We start from the raw sequence: 23,742 nt of genomic DNA, 5'->3' as shown, positions 1-23,742 counted from the left end.
ACAAATGTAAACCACCATTTGTTTACTCTGTGGTGAGAGTACAAGGTCTCCTTCCAGAAACTTCTGTGCAACTGTGTGTGTGAATTGTGGAGAGGGAGGGGGAGGGAGGGTCTATTAACTGACATCCGTTCTTGTCAGTTGATAGATGTTTAAAATTAAAAAAAAAAAAAGTCTGGCTAAAATGAAGCAATCGTCCTGTGAAATATTTGCAGATGTTTCATTTAAGGTGCGAGTTAATGTGCAACATACAACAGAAACAATTCAGGTAGTTAAACCTTTATGAGTTTGACCTAAACTAATTAGGCACTGCAGGCAAAGCACTGTTAAAACAAAGCATGTCTGTCTATCCCACATGCTGTCAGAGATAACAATGTCACTGACCCCACCAGCTGTTTGTTTTTATTTTCCTTTGAGTCCCTTTGCTGCAGAAAGATTCCAGTTTTTTGTCTGTCCAATTGTCCCATTAGGCTTTTATACAGACGACATGTAAATAAAATGTTTAAAATGACAAATTGGGAAATTGCTGCAGCTTCAGCTTCAGGATCCCGGGCATGTTAGGCATGCTGGGTCATCTGCTGACAACAACTTTACTGGTTTTTACCAATGTAAAAAGGGGGATAATTAAACTGTGTCTTCAGGTGTACTGGGTTGCTTACTCATGGTTGCTTGACTTCAGTGACTGCTTACTCCTGACTCCAGAGACCAGAACCTAATCCCCTGCCCTCTGTGGTTTACAGCTTTGTTAAAGGTCTGTCTTAATCCTAATCTAACTTGACACATTTCAAAGAATGGAGGTGCAATTCAAAGGCTGAAAGGTGTCACAAGCTCCAGGATTAAATAAGGGGAAGCTAAAAGGGAAACTGAGAAAGTTAAATATAGTATTTTTAAAGGCTAACCTGGTGTATTAATACAAAAACTTTTTCACTAAAAGTTCTCTATGCAGTTCAGTTTACCTTCTGCTAAAGTGTTTCCTGTCAGCTATAAAAAGGCTGAGGTGTCATCATATTGGTGTGACCAGATTATGATGAAAGCCTGAAGCTGTGTTCAGTTAAGCAGATAATATAGGCTATTCAAACAGTCTTTACAGGGTCAAAGTTCAGCTGGCAAACAATAAATCTCTGAGGGCATTGGGACGTAAAGCAAATGTGCAGTCAACACAAGGCCACAGTGACTGCAATGGATTTAAGCTGAAAAGTGACTCCAAGAAAATACTCTCTTGGGGACTGGGTGTGGTTATCAAATCTGTGTTAGAAGAAACATGATCAGACTTCCTCTTCCGTTCAGATGGATGCCAACATGAAGAAGACAGGAAGTGGTTCGCTTTCGGGTTTGCTAAGGCACCTCAAAGACTCTTCATCAGATTTGTGCTTGCTTTGGAAAACAGCTTCTTTTTTTTAAATAAATAATTTCAGCTTTTAGAGAAAAAAAAAAAAAAGCTAAGATGAGGGCACAGTGGATAACGAGCCACTCTTTCCACTCAGTCAGCACCTCCCCGGACTTAATCACACGTGTTCTTAGGAATGTTTACACCTCCATGTCATCATGTTGCATCTACGCTGATTCAGCCTTTATCCACCATTGCAGCTTCATAATACTACAAACACTGTTAACCACACACATTTGCTCTCTTACTCATAAGACTGCCCTCACTTTCACTCCATTCCTTTATTTCACAACCATTTCCTGTTCATTAAACACACAAACTTTTGTATAAAAACATTAAACAGAACTAATGATTGACCAAGAGCACACCCAACTTAAATCCTAGATGCCGTGTGAACTGTGACAAGGCAATCAATACAAAGAAAAGCAGCTGGCTTTTGTCTGCACAATTCTTCTCCCTCCATCTAACGCCCACCTTACCGTTTGGCTTCTTCTAGGTGACACAGGTACTCGTAGGCGATGTTCTGCCGCCTCCTCTCATCCATCTCTTCTGCTGACAACCTCTCATCATCCTGAATGGCTGGAAAATAACAAAATAAAAACCCCACTTATGATTATATCACTGTCTTTGATTTTCATTATGCAACATACTCCATAGTGTGTTGTCCATTCTTATTGTTCTTAATTACAGTTGAAAAGGGTTGTTTCATAAAGCTGCACAAGAACAGGTCAAGTTAATACTCAACTATAGCTCAGGCCTCCTTAGGAGCTGTGTCACTGGTATTTTTATGGCTCTAACCAACACCAAGATCATCATGTGTGCTTCATACTCAATACAGGAAGTTGTCACAAACATGACAACATTTTTGCATACACAAGGTTATTTTAAACATGGCACAGCAAAAGTTGCACACTCGCAACCGTGACACACATCGGGAGGGTCTTCACAGTCTCCCTCCAGGTTGTAAAGAATCAGTACCCCAGGAAGCGGTCTCCTCGAGGATGGTGTTTTATTACACTAACATTGAAGGTATAGGTTAAGACGGCACCTGAACAGAAGAAGTGCTGATACCAAACATACATAAAAATAACAGTCTTTTTTTAATTACTATGAGCTGATGTGTTTAAAAACTCCACTTCATGCTTCAGTGAACCCTGCCGTGAGAGATGAAATAGTCTTTTTATTTAATTTTTTTAAACTGGCTTTGACGGGGTGCCGATCTGACAAGTGACTTCTGCTGAGAGTTGACCTTCACCTGCAGCTTAATGAGACCCCCACCCCACGCTCGTACTCCCTAACCAGCTCTAATCCGATCAAATCTATTTATTTCTGGCTGAGTAAAAGGGAAAATCTAAAGCTCAGGGGCTCCTTTTACGAATAGATCTTTCCCTTTTCATTTAAATACAGGCTAGCAGCTGATGGTACACGTGGACAGGCACAGTTTTTAGTGGCAGGTTTCTGCGAGTGTAAAATAAAGCTGGGTGCCCTGCAGATGTAAGCCTCTAGGAACTGTTTAACATGACTCTTTTTTAAAGATGGTTTTGCCATAATCTGCAACCACTAAGTTACCTATAAGATGGGAAATAAGAAATAACAGAAAATAACATCCGCCAGTGTCAGTAGCCAATTTTTTCCCTTTCCTTTTGTGACATGTGGCTAACTACACAAAGACTGTCTGATGACTTAAAAGAAAAGACTTAATTATACTAGATTTATGTGATTCTTAAATAAGTAACAAAAAAACAAGACAGACAAAAAAATATCAGCACTGGCTAATAGACAAACTAGAGCATATCCTCTCAAGTTCCATTGATGTCATTATTAAATTAAATTAAATTTAAATTTAATTTATTTGATAGGGACAATGTGGTTTAGCACACAGCAGTTCCAATACAGAGCATGAAGCTGATGTGCTGCACAGAGAGTTTACATATATTGCTAATTTGTCCCTAGCTGGACTTTTACATCCATCAGTGCTGAGATGTGTTTCAGAAAGGTTCGCATTGCTAAACAGTGACATCAAACTCATGGCAGTGGAGCTTCTGCACACCTCGGCCAAGTGCAAACCTTTCTATTCATAGAGATCCAAAAACAAAAGCTACAAAAACCAGTTTAGAATCCTGACTTTACTGTAGTTTTGTTCAATTTTATGCCCACATTGCATATATTCTACCAATCATGCCAAACCAACTTCATATGTACGTCATTAAACCCTTTTCTAGCCTGAATATTTTAAAACTCTAAAGCACACTCTGTTAAACTTGTCTATTCGACAGCCACCTGCAGAGACATTCGTTCGCCAAGTCTCAGCAGAGGCTTGGCAAATAATACTCGCATGCAAGGAGAAGCACGGGCCAACCACATCTCTACAGACGTAATTGTCCCGCTATTTAGGCGAAATGTTTTCTAGTCTCTTGAGCACCGTATCCAAGGGTCCAACCACAGATTTGCGGTCCAGCTGTGCAGAAGACAGATGCAGATGAAAACGTATGTCAGGCACAGAAGCCCCAGTGCAGCCATTACACACTACCTCTAGTGACACACTTCCTGGAAGAGCCTGTCTACGCTCTTGCACTGTGTTATATTTAACTATCAGGATGGGTCTGTTGCTTTTGTGTCACAAGATCACCGGACCTGAGTTATAGTCCCTGTGATTATGACTCATGCTTTTGTTTAGCTGCAGGGTTATTCTACGCAACCTTTTGGCAGGCTACGTTTCAAGAGAGGCTTTGTTTTTTTTTGGTTCATCCATTTCATTCAAGCCAAATCAATAAACTCAGGTCAGTATGAAATACATGAATAGATTTGCCTCGGGGTCCCACAGCAGCACTTGCAAATTAAAGCGCAGTTGAAATCACTTTGTGATTTGGGGCCAACAAATTTGGACTTGTTTGAACCCATATCTTAGAGAGTTTGCAACATACTACTCTATCTTATCTGGAGACACACTTCTTATGGATTCACAATAGCAAGATATGATCAATAAAATATAATGATTCAAGTCAGATGCAACAGAAAGAAGAAGAAAAAAAACAGCACTGGGGGTAATACTGCCTATTCTCAAAGCTGTACTTTGCCCACAGACATGCTATCTACAGTAAACCTACCTGTGTTTATTGTCAGTGGACTCGGTTAAATTCTTGGCGTGCTCACGGGGTTAGGCTGCACATTTGACAGCGGCAGCAGAAAGCTCAAGTTAATGGTTAACCTGTGAGGAAAAACGCCTTATGTTGGCTTCCACTGTCAAATAAACAGATTAAAAAAATCCTTGTGCTGAGTTTAGGGCCACCTGCGAGAGGCGAGGGGAGAAAACTAGGTCTCAAATAACTGTTAGTAGTATTATTGAAACATCCAGGATGTGGTTTCTGTCACCTAAAACCTCTAATAGCCACTCTTCATCCGCATTTTAAGCGCACCGTCAGGGCCAGCCACACCTACTGAAGGTATCCCGCAGCTAGTGGTGCAGCTCACCCACCTGTTGCTCATCAAACATCCCCGCGAAGGCACCGAAACGTTAGCTCGTCCTCATCCTCGCAACCAACCCACGTTGGGGTAGAAGTCAGTAGCTTTTTAGCTCTAAAACAATCAAAAAAGATCTCACTTACTTCCATAGCGTGGCCTGTGTAACGCTGCGGTTTCTTCATGGTACATCCTGCCTCGTTTCCTCCACCCGTGAACTCGTCTCAACTGGAAATAACTTAAGCTAACGTTGAAGTTACCCGGCGACCGCGTCTCTCGGGAGATACAGATGTGAATAAACTAACTAGTAACTAGGGGAAGAAAAATAATAGTGATGTATATGGAGAGAAAAAATTAGGCACAGCTGTGTCCAGACGTTTCATGAAAGTGCTAACTGTGCCTTGCAGCAGACGAACCCCATGGTGTGCACAGCTTGTGGTGCCTCCTGAACAAAGTGCTCCTGGTCGGTGCTCTTGCCCCGCTCAGCTCTGAGCTGAAATGATTGACGGGAACGCTGACGGAGCTTTAGCACCTTGCACCACCTGCTGGTGATAAGGTGAGTCTGGGCAGAGCTTTAACTGTTTTTATTAGTATTATTATTATTTAAATTTTTAAGATGGTAAATTGTGAATGTTTAATTCTGCCTGGTGCTTTCATTATTTGTTATTTTAATGCTTTTTTTTTCGCTTAGACATCCCTGCCTTGGGTGTGTCTTTACAGGTTTTTTTTAAAGTCCTCTAATTTGCATAAAAGTTCAGGTTTCACTTTTGTATGCAAAGTTGATGGCGCAAGTCATATAAACTTACTAGTCCAACGTGTTCTTATCATAAAAGGCCATCGTGGGAGGTTAAAAATATCACTTCAAGATATTATTGCGTAAAAAATATTTCAAAAATCAATTAAAACTTTTAGACTGTATAGAAAGACTGTATGACGACAGCGAGACAGAGACGAGTTGAAAGATGGTGCTTGTTTGCGGTGCTGATGGACATACTTTTGACAAATGAATAGCAGCAAAAATGAAAGAGACCGTTTAAAAGATGGTTGTGAGTTCTGCTGTGATGTAAAGTTTGGTGGTGGCATTGACGTAAAGAGGTGAAGCGGGAAGCAGTAGAGTTGATGTTAAGATCTTCTTTGGGAGTGATTAGAAATGAATAGATAAGAGAGACGGCTCAGGCTGAGCAGTTTGGAGACAGAGTTAGGGAGACAAGTCTGAGAAGGTTTGGACATGTGGAGGATGTTAAACATAGAGCTGCCAGGCAGGAGGAAAAGAGGAAAACTGCAGATAAGATTCATGGATGCAGTGAAGGAGGAGATACAGAGGGTTGGTGTGATCGAGGAGGATGCTTGAAATAGGGTGAGAGTGAGGCAGATGACTGTGGTACCCCCCAAAAGGGAGCAGCCAAAAGAAGACTGTATACAGAAGACTCTATACCGACTTCTTTATACATTACTCATTGGCAGCTATTGCAATGATTCACGTCCTCGGTTTTGGCCACTAGGAGGCAGCATTACCTCGAGGACACAGTTACTCTAACCACGTTTTTATTTGGAAGGTATGCAAAATGTTGGAAACTGTTTCCATTGTGGTACAATATAATGAAAAAGATCACATCCACACAATTTTTGATGTGGAGGCCACATTAATACCATATCTTTTACTGGGTTGGCACAACAACTGTTACATTTTTCTATTTATGTATTCTTTTTTTCTCTGTGGCATCATCTTTTATTATTTTTGTTTTTGTATATCCTCTTGTTATTTTCTTCTGTGGGCTGAACTGTCATGTAGTGTTATATAACTGCTGAAAACTGTAAGATTATTAGAATTTAATGGATGCTTGTGCTGCTTTAATGTCTCCACATGGCAAAAGGGACAGTAAAGCAGTCGTTCAGCAAAAGACCTGCAGAAATAGTAGTTAGTGGATGTAACTTCAGTTTTCTAAGTATGTGCTTCACCCGCTCATGGACTTTACCAGCGATTGTGTAGGTGTCCCCAAACATCCCATGAGTTTGGAGTGGCCTGTCCACTCTTTGGCTCTAGCACTGTCCATAAACACACACCCGCCCACTATTGCATCAAAAATGAGTGTAAATGCTGAACTCTCTCAAAGAGTTTCTCCAAAAACTGAACTTTATAGCCTTTGTAAACTGTTACTGTTTAGTTAAACTTACTGCATACACATAAATTTAAGGCTTATGTTGTCTTACGCACATAAAAGATGTTTATAGGAGCATCAGTATTAATATTAATCTGAGGTTTAGCACAAGCATGACACAGAAGACTAACTTGCTAGAGAACATAAGTTTTATTATATATGTTCAAAAGCAGCACAGTCTGCAATCCCTGCTTTTCCAGTTTCTAACATCAATCACAGGGAATTGAATATTTGGCAAATACTTCTTCACATTTTCTCACACTTGCTGACCACTGAACATCAAGCTCAGTCATCCCTTGACCGGCAGGCCCTTCACAATTAGTACTCACAACTTTATTGTTGACACACATCTGCCTATCCCCCTCCCCTCAAAAATAGATGAACAAAACATACAAGAGTGATACATTCACGTTTTCCTCAACAAAAATCTTAATATTGTCATCATTTTCTCCCAGAAGAATTTATAATAATAAAGAAAAGTTGAGCATAAAAGAATGCAAGTTTTCTTACGTACATGCAAGTGTAACGCACACACAACCACGCACGCACAGAGTAGCAGGTGAAAGCTGAGGACCAGCGGATGTACAACAGAGACACAGTATATGGACTTATCGCTTGGATGAAGCCGGAGACACACGTGTCCCCTCAAGGAGCTGAAACATTTAACCCAGAAACTTCACTAACATCAGCTTTGATATGTACATAATATTTACATTCATGGTTACATACACAAGCCCACACACACTCTCCCTCTCAGACTCGCTGTCTTTTGCATACACACAAATACAGTACATATAATCAAAATCCCTAAATACATCAACATGTTAGGTAATATTACTTCTCCGGTACAACAATGCAGGTTTTTCATTCATACTGATGACTCCTTCTGATATTCTTTGCTACTGACATAGGTCAATATTGCTGGGCAAGTTTTTTTGTTTTGTTTTGTTTTGTTTTTTTTGTAATTTAGATTCTGTATGTTATACTTTTGTTTTAAAAAAAAATTAAATTATATATATGTTCTCAAAAAATATGTTGCACAATAGCAGCAGACTTCACTTTCCAACTTATTTTACATATTCTGGGAATGATGTGCACAAGTACAGTACAGTTTTTGTTTTTTTTGAGTAGCTGAGAGAGAGCCACCTGCAGCACAGACACAAACCAGGTCTACACTGAAGTTACAGATGCCACAAATACAGAGAAATGCAGGTTAAGATAAGCTAACACCACAGAAAATACAATACACACGTTAATTATTCAAAACTGAGAGCAACTGAATCTGGGGGGAGGGACGGCATCAAATTTTTTTCCTGATATCTTTATTTTATGATCTTCATCATGGTCTGTATTGAGGTCCAAGACATGATGTACAGTAACTCATATCACCTCAAATTGGTTTGAGATGATATGAGCTTTGCTGAAAACAGCCATCAGTAGATGGGTACATTGTGGTCATAAAGGGACGGACATGATCAGCAACAATACTCAGGTAGACTGATGCTCAATTGGTACTATGAAAATTTCATCACACTATTACACCACCAGCAGCCTGACACACTGATGTAATGAAGGATGGATCCATGCTTCCATGTTGTTTATGCCAAATTTGAGACTCATTAGACCAGGCAATTTTCTGTTGTCCAATTTTGGTGAGCTCATGTGAATTGTAATCTTAGTTTTCTGTTGTTAGTTGACAAGAGTGACACCACATGCAGTCTTCTGCTGCTATAGTCTCATCTCTTCATCATCAGCTCAAAGCAGTCGTGCCCTTCTCCTTGACCTCAACATCAACAAGGTATTTTCTCTTCTTTTTTTCGGGCCATTCTTTGTAAACCCTAGAGAGGGTTGTGTGGGGAAAATCCCAGTAGGTCAGCAGTTTTTTAAAATACTAAGACCAGCCTTTCTGGTACCAACAACCATGCCATGTTCAAAGCCACTTAGATCATCTTTCATCTTCCTTCTGATAATCAGTGTGTGCTTGATGAGGTCGTCTTGACTAAAGCTAAATAGGTGTATCTAACAAGTGGCCAGTGAGATCAAGTCTAATGAGAGGTAAAAGATTAATGTTCCCTAGAAGTTTCAGTTTTGTACAACTGTGAATATAACGACTATAACCAACAAAAATGGGGTTCATTTTGATTAAATTAAGATGCATTTAAAAAAACGTTATGGGCTGCACCAATCCGCCGTCATAACGAGGTGGTTGTTATCTACATTATTATTTTTGCCGTCTTGCATGGTAACTAACGCCACAGGTCATATCTTGATGATACTATTGGTATAGCAGTGGCATTTTTGCAGGAGAGAAGGAAACAAAAGTTTTGGCAAAATAAATATGTCTAACAGAAAACATGACATTAAGACCAAAAATGAATCAATATCTGTGACATATTTTACATATGTACATAAAATTACTTACATAAAATTACTTATTCTGTTTTTTTAATCTAATGCCTGTTCAGTTTCTGTCTGTTCCTTAAAACCTTTGGACAGCACATGACTACGGGCATCTGCTCCAGTCAAGGAGAGGCACATTAAAAAAGGCCATTGAGTATTTTTGAAAGGAAGCAGCATGACATGTTACTGCCACAAGCAGGATCCAACACAAAGCTAAATCAGAAGGATAGCTCCTCTTAGAGCTTTTTAAAAAAAAAAAATAATAATAATAATAATACCACATAGAGATTTGGACAAAAGGAACAAATCATTATTTTGGCTTTCACAAACACACAGCAGAAAATAAAAATTTCCATGTTCATATTCAACGTGATATACAATTATTGATACAAGAAAAGTGTTTCTATATGGCCTTTTTGATTCTTGGTTGGGTAAGTAGTGCAAAGGGCTTGGTCTCTGATGTAAATGTTCTTCTTTGTGAAGGTTGCTGATATAGGAGCAAATATGACACTGATCTAAATACAGCAGATTGATGTTAGATGCAAGCGAGTGAAAATAATTAGATATATGTATCTCATCTTTGCAAATGAGGTACCTGCTGCATGTTTTTCTTTATATTTATTTCTGTATGATGACTATCGGCACACATGGTCTGTGTACTGATAGTTGGTTCTGTGGGCAAGCCAGCTGTCATACAGCTGTGTCACGAGTATGAACTGTCTGATCATCTAGTCCCTGCGTTGTCACACAGCAGGTTGGCTGTGCTCATTACAGCTTGTTTTTGCACTTTTCTGTCCATCTGGATTGGCTTAATAAGACTGTATCAATATTAAAAGCCTTCAGATTTTAACCATGCAGTTTTACCACATAAGCAATGACTGCAGCTGGAAGGTGCAACCTCAACAAACCAAACTCTAACGAGAACTCTGTAGGTAAATGATTCACAAAATGTTGAACTTATCACCTCACAAGGTTTGCATCAGACACATTGTGAAAAGGTGTGTTTGCGGTTTTGCTTCACCATTTATACATCAGCGAGCTTTGAGATGTGTGTTAAGATATGTATAAAAAACCAAGCCAGCTGCACTCCTTTCTCAAAACGCACACCGGGGTTTCTCTAGGACTCTCACATCCAGATTTTAGCCCAGGTGAGCACTGCTACACTAGTGTTACATGAGGACATTCGCCCGAGTGTCAGGCAGCCGTAGTCCAACCAGGCCGCCCCCAACAAGCACTGATGACGCCATGAGGATAGGAATGGCCTTGGTAATGCCAACAAGAGAACCAAAAATCAGGTTCCCTAGAACTGCTGCCAGCTTACACAGAGCATTACAGAACCCAAAGCCTGTTCCCCTGGGAGAGAAAATCAAAAGACGAAAACAGAAACATATTACTCTCATAAATTGGATGAATTAGGCCCTATTTTATACACAAGTCTATACAACAATGTTATCTATAAGAAAAGAACACATTTGTCCTGTTACCTCCTGACAGTAGGGAAGGACTCGGTGGTGACCACATCCAGGGAGTTCCAGGCAGAGATGCTCAGGCCATTATAAAGGCACAACATAAAAATCATCATGGATTCACTGGTGCCGAACCACAGGAAAAAACAGCTGATGCCTGATAGGATCATGGAGCCACCTGAGGACATGCACACATATTCAAAAGAAGAGTAAAAGTGGACACATCCATAGTGTTACCAAAGGGCCAGGTCTTACTTTCCTACCTAACATAGAGAGACGCCCAATTTTATCCATAAGGAGAGCAGACACAATGTTGCCAGGAAGAACAGCCAGGGTCCCCAGGAAGTTGATGAAGTAAACCCAGTAGGCGCTGTAGTCATCATCAAATGTCATCTGGCACCCTGTCTTGTTGTGGGTGAATGTACTGTTGATCACCTCTGTGCCATCAATTAATTTAGATTCATCAATATCTGCCCAGAGAAGCAAAAAAAAAAACAAAAAACTTTACCATGTTAAGATTATAGATGGTGAATTAGAAATGACAAAACATACCAGTTTACCTGTGTAGTCATGCCTCACCTGTGTTAAAGAAGAACGTGTCAATGAAGGTACAGTTCCTGAAGAAGGAGCCCACTGATGTCACATCATCAAAGTAGCAGTTACGAAAGGTGGAGTCAATGAAGGTGACAGACTTCAGCTTCATATTGACAAAGCTGAAGTAACAGAAATATGTTAACTTTAAAGGTACAATCAGTCATTTTTTTTAAGTTATTTAATAGAAAACAAGAATATTATATTTGTGTGCAATTAAGTCTTAATTCTTATAAATGTTACAATTAATTCATTAAAAATACAAGTGAACAGCGCTGACAGCTGACAAAGAGAAAGTTATGCAACAATATCTGGTTATAAGCTAAAGTCATGCCAACTAATGTTGGGCTCGAGTGTCCTAAAAATGACACTTTCTGTCAGATAAACGGCGAGTAAACTCTCAAACAGCGTGAAAATGGAATCAAACTAAGTGTTTGAGTCCAGCAATGTTGAATCCATTTCAAAGAAAGTTTGACTGACCCCAAACCTAACAGCAGCTAACACTGACTAACAGCAGCAGTGGCAAAGACTGTTTTTGAACTCTTTCTGACTCAAATGTTTGTCCTACAGCAGCTACTGTAGCTAGGATTTAGAACTTGAACTATGAGGAGTAAGTAAAGGAGTGAAACAGAATTCAGTTGACTGCAATCTGCTGATGTCTAGTGGTGATATTTTATGCACTTTATCACTTTAATTGCAGCATGTAACATTTTATCAGTTGTGCATAACAAATTTGCCTCCATTATTATTATTATTATTATTATTATTATTATTATTATTATGAAACTGAATTGTCTTACTGGTCGTTAATGAAGAGAATATTTTTGTGTATCTGGTTCTCCAGGGTGAAGTTGAAGGTGATGCCTTCGATGCGTTCATTGTTATGTATCTTCACTTTAGAGGCATACTCATCAGCCTGCAGGTGTTTGATGACATCAGGGAACCAGACTGAAAGGCCATAATATCTGCAATCAGAGGGACATGTTGATAGTTGGATCTAAAAAATCAGCTGATCGGTTCATCAACGAGAGGTTGTTCATGTTAGAGTGAGACCTGACAATACAATAAATAGATAGACAGACACATTAGAAATCCAGAAGATACTTGTGCTTTAAAAAATCAACTGGCTGCCTCCTGTCTTGTCTCCTCCACACATGCACGCAGGTCCACCTCTGTATCCACAGAGACACCAATGAAAATGTATTGCTCCGCGGGGCAGAGAGACAGTGATTGATTTTGAGACTGTGCAACTTCTACACAGCAGCGCTCAAGATGTCAGAAATGCAATGTGCCAACAAAACAGACTGCCTAGAGCTATTATCTGACCACAGAAACTTGTCTGATTTTTCTATGACAAAACTGACATATCTCACCCGAATGACAGCGTGAACCACACTATGGCCAGTCGCAACATGTTTTCTCGCATTGGGTAGTTGAAACACTTCATAAGGTTCAGATAGATCTAAAAAGAGACAAGAGATCTATTAGAATAGGCATCAGGATTTGGTACAGTGGAATAATAAGGAAAACAAATATGATTAAAGGTACTATTTGTAATGGCCTAGTACACAACTTAACTGAAATCTTCTCCACCAGGGGGCAGTGTGCTACCAGAGAGGGTGTTGAGCTGTTCTCTGATATGTGCTGCTGCTTTTGACTTTCGATACTTCTTTTTAGCCCTATTTCCATTTCCACCAGGCAGCTGTTTATAAATAAGGTTGTGTTATCGGCGACTTGCCTAGTTAAAGAAAAGTCGCACTGAATTGTTGCACCGTCTTGTGGTTTGAATTGGTATTACATAAACTGTAGCCCCGCCCTACTTGATTTGATATTTCTGTAACTCAAATCTTAGGCACTTTTGACAAGGAGTCAAAAAGGTTATGTCGTCACACTCAAACAACAGTTTTAATTTATTGAGGAAGGTTTAAAGTGGCTCTATAGTTTTCCGGTTTACACATTTGCTTAGCAGCTGAAATTAGCATTAGTGAATTTAGGAAGGTTTAAGTTATTTATAAAAGCAGGAATTTACAATAAGTGCCTTTAAAAATTAACTATAATCAAATAAAAAGACATATTTACCCCATGAACTTCAGCCTTTATCCTGAAGAAAGCCTTGGAAACTGGGTTGCCAGATTCTGATTCCATTTCAACAAATTCATCCAGCTGCCGTGGAGTTTTGATCCTGTTTACCTGGAATATTGGAAAACAGTATAACAATAACATCTGTATTACTTTACAATAAGTTGACACTGAATTACTGACATTGTTGTGCAATATCATAGCCTTTCATTTATTTCTAGAATAAAATTACACCTACACAGTATTAAAAATCAAATCAGCTTCTGAACAGCTGTATGTTCAAGTGACAGTACAGCAATAGGTCAGCAGATTTCAAATCTGCTACTCTGTCTGCTTGAGAAGATTCCCACCTCTCTTAAAAAAGGCTGTGATTGAGTCTCTTTTAATGCTAGTGAGGAAAGCCATAATCGTGAAGGGGGTCGGAGAGGATCCTCGTTCTATTTCCATGTGGAACTCTCTAATTGTAAATTTGGGAGAACTTGTACGTTGCATGAATGGAAGGGACAGCTGACTGGAACTTTGACATGGAAAACTGACACATTTTTGGACCTAAAGTACATGCATTGGATTCATTCTGTTTGGTTTTTGCATTTTGCTTGTTTGTTTATCTTTAAAAGTTTAATGAACAGAATTATGAAAAAAAAAATCAAACCAGTATAAAAAGGGTGAATATAAACGGTGTGTTCAATAGCATAGGATCAATTCAGGAAACATGTTGACTAAGCGGCTTTCCCAAAGTGGAGCTCATGCTGCAAATAAGCCTGAATGACACAAAACAGCTTTCAGAACCATCATAATTCAGATGTGATCCTGCACGGTGAAAGCGTTAAAATCTGTCCCAGTGGTGGCAGAATGTAAGCCTCTTTACTTCCTTAAGCGTCAGGAAACCCAGCACAGCAGAAACAAACACTCACAGTGAACACTTTCTCAGGTTGCCCACGCGCTCTCATGTTGGTGTCGTGGATCTGTTTAAGGATCATCCAGGCTTCATCATGCTTCCCCACCTGTCAAGCAAGGAAAGTAAGGAAGAGAGACGACAAGATAAACTCATAGGATCAGCAGCAGCAGGCTGCTCAGGTGCATAAATACAAGCCTTTGATTTCTCCAAGATAGGGCAAAATGATGACAGTCACGACAATGGTGACTCATTTCACTTCAAAGGATAATTATGCTGGAGCGGCAAACCTACTGTCACAGATCTCTGAGCTTCTATTTTCCACATACACAGGCCTCCAACAGCACTGAATGACTCACACTGTTTTTGTCTGATTAAACATCTGCTGGGAAATGTCCAAGTAATCTCAATTTGTCTGAAAGATGCTGAATGTAAAACTGATGACAGTTGAGGACAACACAGCACCATGACAAGGCATTCTCTGGGATACGAACTGATGCAGCACATTCAGGAGGCGCAGACTAAAATAGGTTTAGTCTGCTAAAAATCAGGTTTCGTTACCTCGAGGTAAAACCTGGGACTTTCAGGCATAAAGGTAAGTGCCACCACAGCGCACACACAGGGTAGGGCGCAGACGACGACAAACACCCTCCAACTGTGAAACTGGTATGCTGAACCCATGCTGAAGCTCCAACCTGCAAAAAGTAGCAAACGTAAAGTGACTCATAGCTCATTACAAGGTAAAACAATGTGACTCAACAGCATTCAGATATTAAGCTATGCACATGCCTGGTGACGTAAATAAACCAAACCTAACATAGTTTAGAAAATCTATAATCATCATGACATCATGACAACAATCATGATTATGCAGCAACCAAATCTGTTTAGAAAATTGCATGTGACTAATGCAGAAAGTGAAAAACACAGCATAACAGAGTTTGGGGGTTGAATTGGAAGAAAATAAGCTACAATAGTAGCAAACATAAAACATTAATCATTGCACTTTTGACACCTTATTAACATGATAGAATCACACAGACGCTGCAGATTTACCAGCTGCACCTTGAAGATGTGAATTGCCTATTCTATCATATCTCAAAGGTTCTCTATTGGAATGCGATCTGGTGAGTCTGGACCTTATTTGAGTACAGTGAACTCATCGTTATGTTCATTATTGAGCTGGAAGCAGCCATTAGAAGATGGGTACATTATGGTCATAAAGGGACAGTACCAAAGTAGGCTTATTAGGGTTTCTGCCATGTGCTTCACTGATTAGATATTTGTGTTAAACAGGTGTACCTAATAAAGTGTCTGGTGGGTGCATTTGTTTTACTAGAACAATGGCAAGAGCGCCACACAAGCAGATATGTCTGGTTTAAATTCATGAAAGAGTAACAAACAGTTCACGGATGAATTGTTTAGTAATTCTCAGCTTACAGCAGGTGGCTCTTTAGTTAAGTCTGCACTCACAGGGGCATAATAAAAGAAAATGCAACTGTGCTTTCATGGTAGCATAGAATCAATAGCTAAATAACACAGATGGCATTCAACATTTATTCAACTCTAGATGATACAGCATAGGTACTTCTATTGCATATTCTTAACCAGATGAGACTAAGTGAATTAAAAGGCTGATTGTGAGTGTTGCGTGCGAGTTTTACACTGCAAACACAAAAGGGCTACAAATAAAAGACGCCGTTTAAATGGGAGCTCTTGACAGCCGCAGGAGAGTGATGTGTAAAACTTAGAGATGAATGGCTCTGCAGAGGAAGCCTGAGAGTGCACAGGGACAGGTTAATTGAATGGGTACGAATACAACTGAGCTTTTTCTGCTAAGTTAAATCTTGTTGCACCTGATCTCAGCCCACAGGCACTCTTCCAGACTCATTAATCATTTCTAACATTCTCGCATACAGACACACACAAAGAGGGGAGACGCACACATATATTTACACATGCAATAATCTGAGTATATGGAGAAACAGCACAGAAATAAACACGAATAATCATGTGCAGATTACAGCGACACTACATAATGCCATGTCATACCCACCCACGCATAAACACATATGAAATTAAACATTATGCATTTTCCTTTTTCCTTTCTATTGCCAGCCATGCCCTTACCTGCATAAAAAATATCTCCAGCATGTTTGACAGATGATCCTGTGTGCTTGAGATCATGAGGCCTTCCTTTCCATCTCCAAACCTTTCATCTCTCCATGGAGTTCTAACAAAGTTTAATGTGGCCTTTCTGATTTTGAGTGCCCTTCAGTGGTTTTCTTCTTGAGGTCAATCATCTGTATTTACATTGAAGACGTTGAGTTTGGCTCTACTTACTTAAGAGTTTCTTTTTAAGATATGTTTTTGGACATTTTAGTATTTATTGCTGGATAGAACAGTGAAAGGGAACGAAATGCAGGAAATGGTCCAGGACACAATCAAACCCAGGTCTCTAAATTGGCCTTATAGGCACATATAGGTCATCTACACTCCAGCACCTGCTTTGAAGCAATCTTGTCTTAGCTGATTTGTGAAGGAAAGTTTATTTGCATTCAAAAAAATATCCTCTCACCCATTTTAGTGGGCTTTTGTGGGGGTTTTTCTTGCCCTAATGATGGCGTCTATGGACTGCGTATTATGAGTTTCAGTGATTTCATTTCTAATGGTTTAATGATGGAATAGAGCACTTCTGACCAAGACACTGGTCATCCGTCAACCTAGTTACTTATGTACCTGTAAAAATGTACACACCAGTTTTTTTTGTAATTCTTTTACAGTTAACACCATGACTTACTAGAAAAAAAACACTTAACATTTTAACATTTACACAGTTCAGAGTCAAAAGTCAAGTAAGACAGGCAGCTAAGGTAAAGAAGCGAAAAGAAAAAAAAACTTATGACACACAGGGAAACTGTTTAACAAAACAAAACAGGAAGAAAATACAGCAGAGTTTCAAATTAAATTGTATTTTTTGGATGAGTTTTGTGTCTTCATTTATTTTGGGTGTGCTGCATAAAGTGAAGTTTACTTTTTGGCACAGCAGGATTCTGATGGAAAAACCTGAAGTATATAAAGAGAAATGAAAAGACCAGCCATCACAAATGTTTAATGTACTGTATATGCATACTTTTGTTTGTGTTCTTAATGATTTTGTCTTTTTTTCTGCAATGTTATTGGGCAGGAAGCACGGAAAGGGATTGTTGCATCAGTTGTGACCTCCCACGTCTGCCTCATGGAGATACTGCTCCTAACGGAATAGCACCATTATCCATCAACAGGCGTAGGAGGGGAGTCGAAGGGTGGGGAGGGGGTTAATGCTAATGGTTATGCCAGAAAACGACTCCTTGGGATTAATCTCACAGCATATTAAAATTCATCATTGATAGCTGTGCATATGAACCACTTAAACAACTGTTTTTAAAGGGTGTGGGAGACGATCATAAGTGGTGCTAATACGCCCCAAAAGAGACAAGAAAGAGGAAATGTCTTGCTACGAGTGACTAAAACGTAAATAAAGGTAGAAACTAATTACTTTGTCTTTGTATGATAATCTAAATTGCTAATGTATTAATTATCTAATGTAAAGAACACAAACAATGACTTTTTGTGACGTAACACGGATTACCAGTGAGTCTATAATGGTTTCCATTGGGCAGTAAAAGTCCCTTTGTTTATTTCCTTGCCTTTTGGTGTGTGTACATGTTTAAAGATCTTTGTGAGGACGGGAGACTGGCATGCCACTATAACTGTGGGGACCAACAGTCACTTATGGAGACAAAATGCCCATGCCCACAAGTTTGAAGGCATTTTCGAGGCTCAAAATGTGGTTTTAGTGTCAGTGATACAATTAGGTTACGGTTAGGTTTAGGCTGAGGGTTAGGCATTCATTTTTGATGGTTAGGGTTAGCAGCTAGGGAAAGCATTAAGTCAATGAGATGTTTTCACTAAGATATGAAATTGAGTGTGTGTGTGTGTGTGTGTGTGTGTGTGTGTACGTGCGCGTGCGTGTGTGTGTGTGTGTGTGTGTGTGTGTGTTTGAGTCTAGAGTAAAATCTAGTGAGAAAGAGAAATAAAGAGAGGAGCAATGAGAGAAAGGGTTGTTCAGCAGTGATTGCCTTTTCTACAGCAATGTAGCATGACTTCCTGCCCCGCAGGGTTAGTGTTTCACCGATGCCACTGAAAATCTCATTACAGGGATTATGTACATAATTGGCTAAGTCTATGGATGACTGAGTCAGCCATCCCAGGCCTACTGTAGACGGTCAGACAGACACATACAGAGAGACGGATAATATATAATAGATGCTGGCTCATAGAAAATATGGTGTGTAGTCCACTCTTGATGTTTAAGCTTTAATCTATAGGTCTTAGCATTGCCTATTGAGGTTACTCAAGTGGTGATCTTGCTTAACAACTAACTTAACAACTCATCCAGCTTTCCTGTCAGTGGATTTTTGCCAAGTAGACCTCCTTGTGGCTCTCCAGCTGCGAGTCTGTCAGGGGGCTTTCAGGAGACATTATGAGTCAGCAAGTGGTAAAGACAGATAAGAGCTCTAATGGCACATTAAACACCAGTGTTAAGGAACTTGTATTATCACCCATAAGTCATGCAGCTTTGTTTTACCGCAAGGCAAAAAGGTATGTCTGCAGGAGTTTTTTTTTTTTTCTTAAACGTCATTGTGGGATTGGTCGAAGGCACTGCAGCACTTTAGGGAAACTGTTAAAAAAAAAACATTCGTGAGCTTTGGAGTAAGCATGCAAGACACGTATTTCCCTCTCAGATAGAGAGGCGCAGTGAGTCTCAAAGAGAATAAAAGCAAAGTATCTGTTCAATATGATATCCACTGATCTGACAGCCAGGTTCTCTAATGAAGCCTCATTCCGGTTTCAGAAGTCCCTTACCAGTGTGTTTCTGTACATCCATGTGAGTGGATCCACAGCATTTGTGCATGTGTGCGTGTCCCTGTTTAAGCATCACGTAATAAAACTGGGAAGTCCCTTATCAGAAACACCATAAAAGCACCTCTTTGTGTGCCTGTGTTCACTCAAACGACCTCTCCCAGTGTCAGATGTTATTGCATTCAATTTCACTTGAAGAGGACCTGTATGCATCTGCAGTCATAGTAAAACATCATCCATGCAACTTGCAGCAACACACACACACGCAAATGCTCTCTCTCTCTCTCTCTCTGACGTCACAGGCTGGCTAAAGCATGGTCTGGCCATAAATCACCTCTAGATGTAGCTTTGTCCTATTAGAGCAAGGAGAAAAACCTAATTATGCTTGATCAAGAAGAACACTCTGCAGAGACAGAGAGTGGAGAGAAAGGCGAGGTAATAAAAGGAAGGACAGAGTTAGAGAGATGGGGAGAGTACAAAACAGGAGGTGAGGGGAGGAAGGGGACAGCAGGTTTAAAAAAAAAAAAACGAAAGCAAGGAGGAAATGAAAAGGATCCAGTGAGAGGAAGAAAACCGATTCTCTTTGTGCTGTTTTTTCTCATGACGAGTGCAGTCGACAGACAGTTTTGTCATAAATCACATTTTTCTGCCTTCCACCTTCACCCATACTTGCTCTGTGGTATCTGTGCATACATTAATCTTTTGACCTCAGCCTCTCCCAGCCTGCAGCCACTCAGAGCTATTAAGTGATTAATTCCCATGGCAGGGAAAACTGGCACCTTAACCCATGGTCATGTGGAGAATGTACAGTTTAGTAACTCTATTCAGGAGCTCAGCATAAAGTCACATTGTAAGCATCCTAAGAGCGCCGCTTAACTTAATTGTGTTAAGGGTATCACCATATATAGCTTGTTATTGGGCTACATTTCAAACACGGAGTTGAGTGATTCATGCTTTCTTCTTCCTTCTAACAATGCGACCTTTAATTTCAAAAGGGAAAAACAAAGCGTAATTTTCTCCATTATATAAACTGATGGGTGATGGTGTGAATGTTAACATTTTTGCAAGTACACTCACCATAGTGTGGTATGATGGCCCATGCCATAGCAGATGCATAGATCTCACCAATCATCCAGAACATACACAGCCAGCTGAGGTGCTCTCCTCTTTTCTCCCTGGACAGCACCTCGGCAAAGAAGGAAAAAAACGATGGGCACAGCACCTCCTATCCTGCAAGAACCAGAAAATAAGAAGATTAATGAGACTAAAGCAGATGCATTTTGTTTTTTGCATCATTCGCAAAGTTTCACGTTTATCCCACAGTTTGTACCGTCCTTTGTTGTTTCAATTCACCTGTACAAAAAACCCCCAAAATGACTTGAAAAACTGTCAGTTAGTAATCAGTTAAATTGAGGGCTCTTGCAAAGACCTGCAAAGTGAATGAGTAAGCAGAAAATAGCACAGCTATTGGAGAGCCTTTTCAATTACTCTCAAGAATGATGTCAATGCATTTGGTGAATTAGGCCTTAAAGGACCGGTTATACTGCCAAAGAAAGGAACGCAATAAATCACAGTCATATGTCTATGCTATAAAAAGAGTACATGCTGTCTGTCATTTTCAAGCATGCTCTGCTCATTTTAATGCATTGCAGGAATCCCTAAATTCACAGTTAGTATAAAAGTTTGCTGACAGAGTGAAGAATTACATTGGCCATAGTTATGGTAAAAAAAAGTAATAATTTTTATTACAGCTATTATTATTATTTTATTAATAATTATAATTAGCCTGATTTTTTTTCATCACTTTTCAGAGGATGGGAACAATCAAATCAAAGGTACGCTGGTACAGTACATGCGAGTGAAATTCTTGTGTGCGAGCTTCACAAGCAACAGAGTTGTGCAAAAATACAATAACATAAAACAAGCAAAATATAAGAATGGCTAAATCTGAGACTAATAAACATATGTACAATATATAATAGTATATGCATTACTGGATGTGTATACTAAATGTGTTTTTCTACGTGTGTGTGTGTATACATATTTTACAAATTAAATAGAGTAAGCAATAAAATAAAATATATAAAAATATACAGAGGTTGGCAGTTGGACTTGTGCAAAACAGTGGCATTAATGTACAGTATGGAGTGCATAACAATCTGGAAAAACAGGGATTTGTCTTTGATTTTTGGACTTGCTGTGTTACCATCCCACAGTGGTGGCATTGTGCAACAGTTCACTGAACTGCTAGTCAGTCTCAGATTGACCTCCGGTTTATCAGACTCACCCGAAACCTGCGACGAGACGGCAAACAAGGAAGAAGCCATATCCCTGGACGAAAGATGACAGGAAGGCAAAGAAGCCATTCGTGGACATGCAGATGAGGAGGCATTGTCTACGGCCCACTTTGTCAGACATTCCTCCCCAGAAGAACGCTCCGACCATCATTCCCAAGTACACAACACTGCCTGGAAGGAAGAGAGAGTGGCCTTATTTTAATTTTTTGTTAAAATATAGTACCTCACATCTCTATATTGTGTATGTGAACTGCAGTGTATAATTGTGTTGGTTTGCTGTGTAATTTCTTTGGTTACTAGACCAGAGTTTGGGGATTTATCTCATTGATTCATTGTTATTTGTTAATTCATTAAATGAGTAAAAAAAAAAAAAACTATACTACTACTTTTCTCCACAAACTCCTGAGTGGTGTTTTGTTACTGGATTTCTCTGCCAATCACGGTTTATCCATAACAAGCAACATGTTTAAGCATAACTGTTCATAAGTTTCTTGGGGTTCATAAGAGAGGGGAGCGTGAGACAGTGAGGCGGACATCATGGAAATCTGATGTGGTAAAGAGAGAGCTAAGTGTAAACTCTGGATAGAGTTTTTAAAAAGAGAGAGAGATCACAGATAGCAGTGGCTGAAATGAACTTCCTCTGAAGGTTGGCTGGGCTCTCCCTTAGAACCAGGATTACCATTACCGTAACCATTGTTACGGTTCTGGGTCAGTGTTGACCCAGCATTTTGAGTTTCTTATATTTTGGTTTATTTTTGCATTATGGATTGTTTTCTGATATTCTGGTGCTTTGTTTATTATTATTATTATAGATCTGTTTCTGTTATTCTTGGTGAGGGATCAGTTCTTTGGTTTTGGGTTCTCATGTGTATTGCAGTTTCTGTTCAGTGTCTAGTCTGTCTCTCAGTGTCGTGTCTGCATCTTTGTTTAGTGGTTTCTTGTTTCCTGTTTTATTGTGAAAGTCTTTGTCTTATGTTAGTGTGTGCAGCTTAGCTCCCCCTGTCTCGTTAGCCCTGATCTCTCCCAGCTGTGTCTCCCTCCTGTTACCCATTCCCTGATTACCACCCTCTGTATATTAGCCCTGTGTTGTCCTCAACCCAGTGTCGTGTTGTACCCTCAGATCCTGCCTGTGTGTTCCAGTTAGTGTTTTCATGTTTGGTTTCTGTTTTGTTGGTGCCAGCAATAAAGCTGTGGTTTTCAGTTATATTTCCGTCTCAGAGTCCTGCACTTGGATCCACATCTCCACCTTCCCGCACACAGAGCCCTGACATAAATAGCTTGGTCATTTTGGAAGTACACAGAGTGGAGCTGCTATTCCTCCCTATCAAAAGAAACCAGTTTAGGTGGTCTGGCCATCTGACCATCACCTGGGCCAGGCGTTTATGGCATGTCCAACCAGGAGGGGCAGACCCAGAACAGGCTGGCAAGATCACATCTCAGTGTCCCCTCTGCATGAGGGAAGGGAGGTCTGGACTTTTCAGTTTAGATTATGCCCCTGCAACCTGAAGCTGAATAAGCTGCAGAAAATGAATGAAAAGCTAGACTGCATCCTGAAGTTGGAGCTCCAAGTGCAGATACTAAACCCTAAACCCTGTCTGAAAATCTTCTGCCCCTGTAACAAACTTAAATAACTGTAAAACTGTAAATACAGTGTGTAAAAAAAAAAAAACAGGCTCTGAACAATGGGAGACAAATGTGAACGGTAATGCAGGATGACTTTACAAAAGGGTCCTCTGCCCTCTTTTAATCTCTCTCATCACAGATGAGATCAATGCTCCAACAAAACAGCATTGATTTTTTTCACTAATCATCATGAATCTGCCCGGAAGAGTGGAGCCTGTTATTACTGTTTTAGTCTGCACTGTAATTGGCAGTGGAATGGTTAGCCGCTTTCATGGACATGCAGCGTCTGCTGAAATTTCTTTCATTGATGTTTCCGTCCCAGGCTGGAAAAATAGCAGAGTTTACTAACAGATAATATTGAAGCTTTATCAATATCCAAGTATTTTCAGACACATAATCATAAACCTGGTTTAGGGAGGTTATTTTTATCCGTTGCAATCACATACAAAGAGATACAACTCTGCCGCGGGGCACTTTGTTCATC

At 39.8% G+C, this 23,742-nt stretch overlaps 2 protein-coding genes across 3 annotated transcripts in view; both read right to left on the bottom strand.

Moving 5' to 3' along the window:
• Positions 1-5,376, bottom strand: part of iqgap2 (IQ motif containing GTPase activating protein 2) — a 43,518-nt gene extending 38,142 nt beyond the window's left edge. The window contains exons 1-3 of one of the 2 annotated variants that reach the window (XM_085181388.1): positions 5,260-5,376; positions 4,990-5,154; positions 1,864-1,963 (exon numbers count right to left, since the gene is read on the bottom strand). In XM_085181388.1, coding sequence (XP_085037514.1) covers positions 1,864-1,963; positions 4,990-5,035 — 146 coding nt within the window. In that variant the 5' untranslated portion in view covers positions 5,036-5,154; positions 5,260-5,376. Of the gene's footprint in view, positions 1-1,863; positions 1,964-4,491; positions 4,928-4,989; positions 5,155-5,259 lie in introns of those variants that run through there. The other variant, XM_085181389.1, reaches the window with a different exon arrangement.
• Positions 5,377-7,137: 1,761 nt separating this feature from the next.
• sv2ca (synaptic vesicle glycoprotein 2Ca) overlaps positions 7,138-23,742 on the bottom strand; it is a 30,565-nt gene continuing 13,960 nt past the window's right edge. Inside the window, 12 exon segments of the mRNA XM_085181392.1 lie at positions 7,138-10,755; positions 10,887-11,046; positions 11,132-11,338; positions 11,448-11,581; positions 12,260-12,424; positions 12,833-12,921; positions 13,539-13,649; positions 14,453-14,542; positions 14,995-15,128; positions 20,416-20,542; positions 20,544-20,568; positions 21,626-21,806. Coding sequence (XP_085037518.1) covers positions 10,572-10,755; positions 10,887-11,046; positions 11,132-11,338; positions 11,448-11,581; positions 12,260-12,424; positions 12,833-12,921; positions 13,539-13,649; positions 14,453-14,542; positions 14,995-15,128; positions 20,416-20,542; positions 20,544-20,568; positions 21,626-21,806 — 1,607 coding nt within the window. The 3' untranslated portion in view covers positions 7,138-10,571.

Source organism: Neolamprologus multifasciatus, chromosome 12 (genome assembly GCF_963576455.1).
Source record: "Neolamprologus multifasciatus chromosome 12, fNeoMul1.2, whole genome shotgun sequence".
NCBI lineage: Eukaryota > Metazoa > Chordata > Actinopteri > Cichliformes > Cichlidae > Neolamprologus > Neolamprologus multifasciatus.
This window is presented reverse-complemented; position numbering and strand designations above follow the sequence as displayed.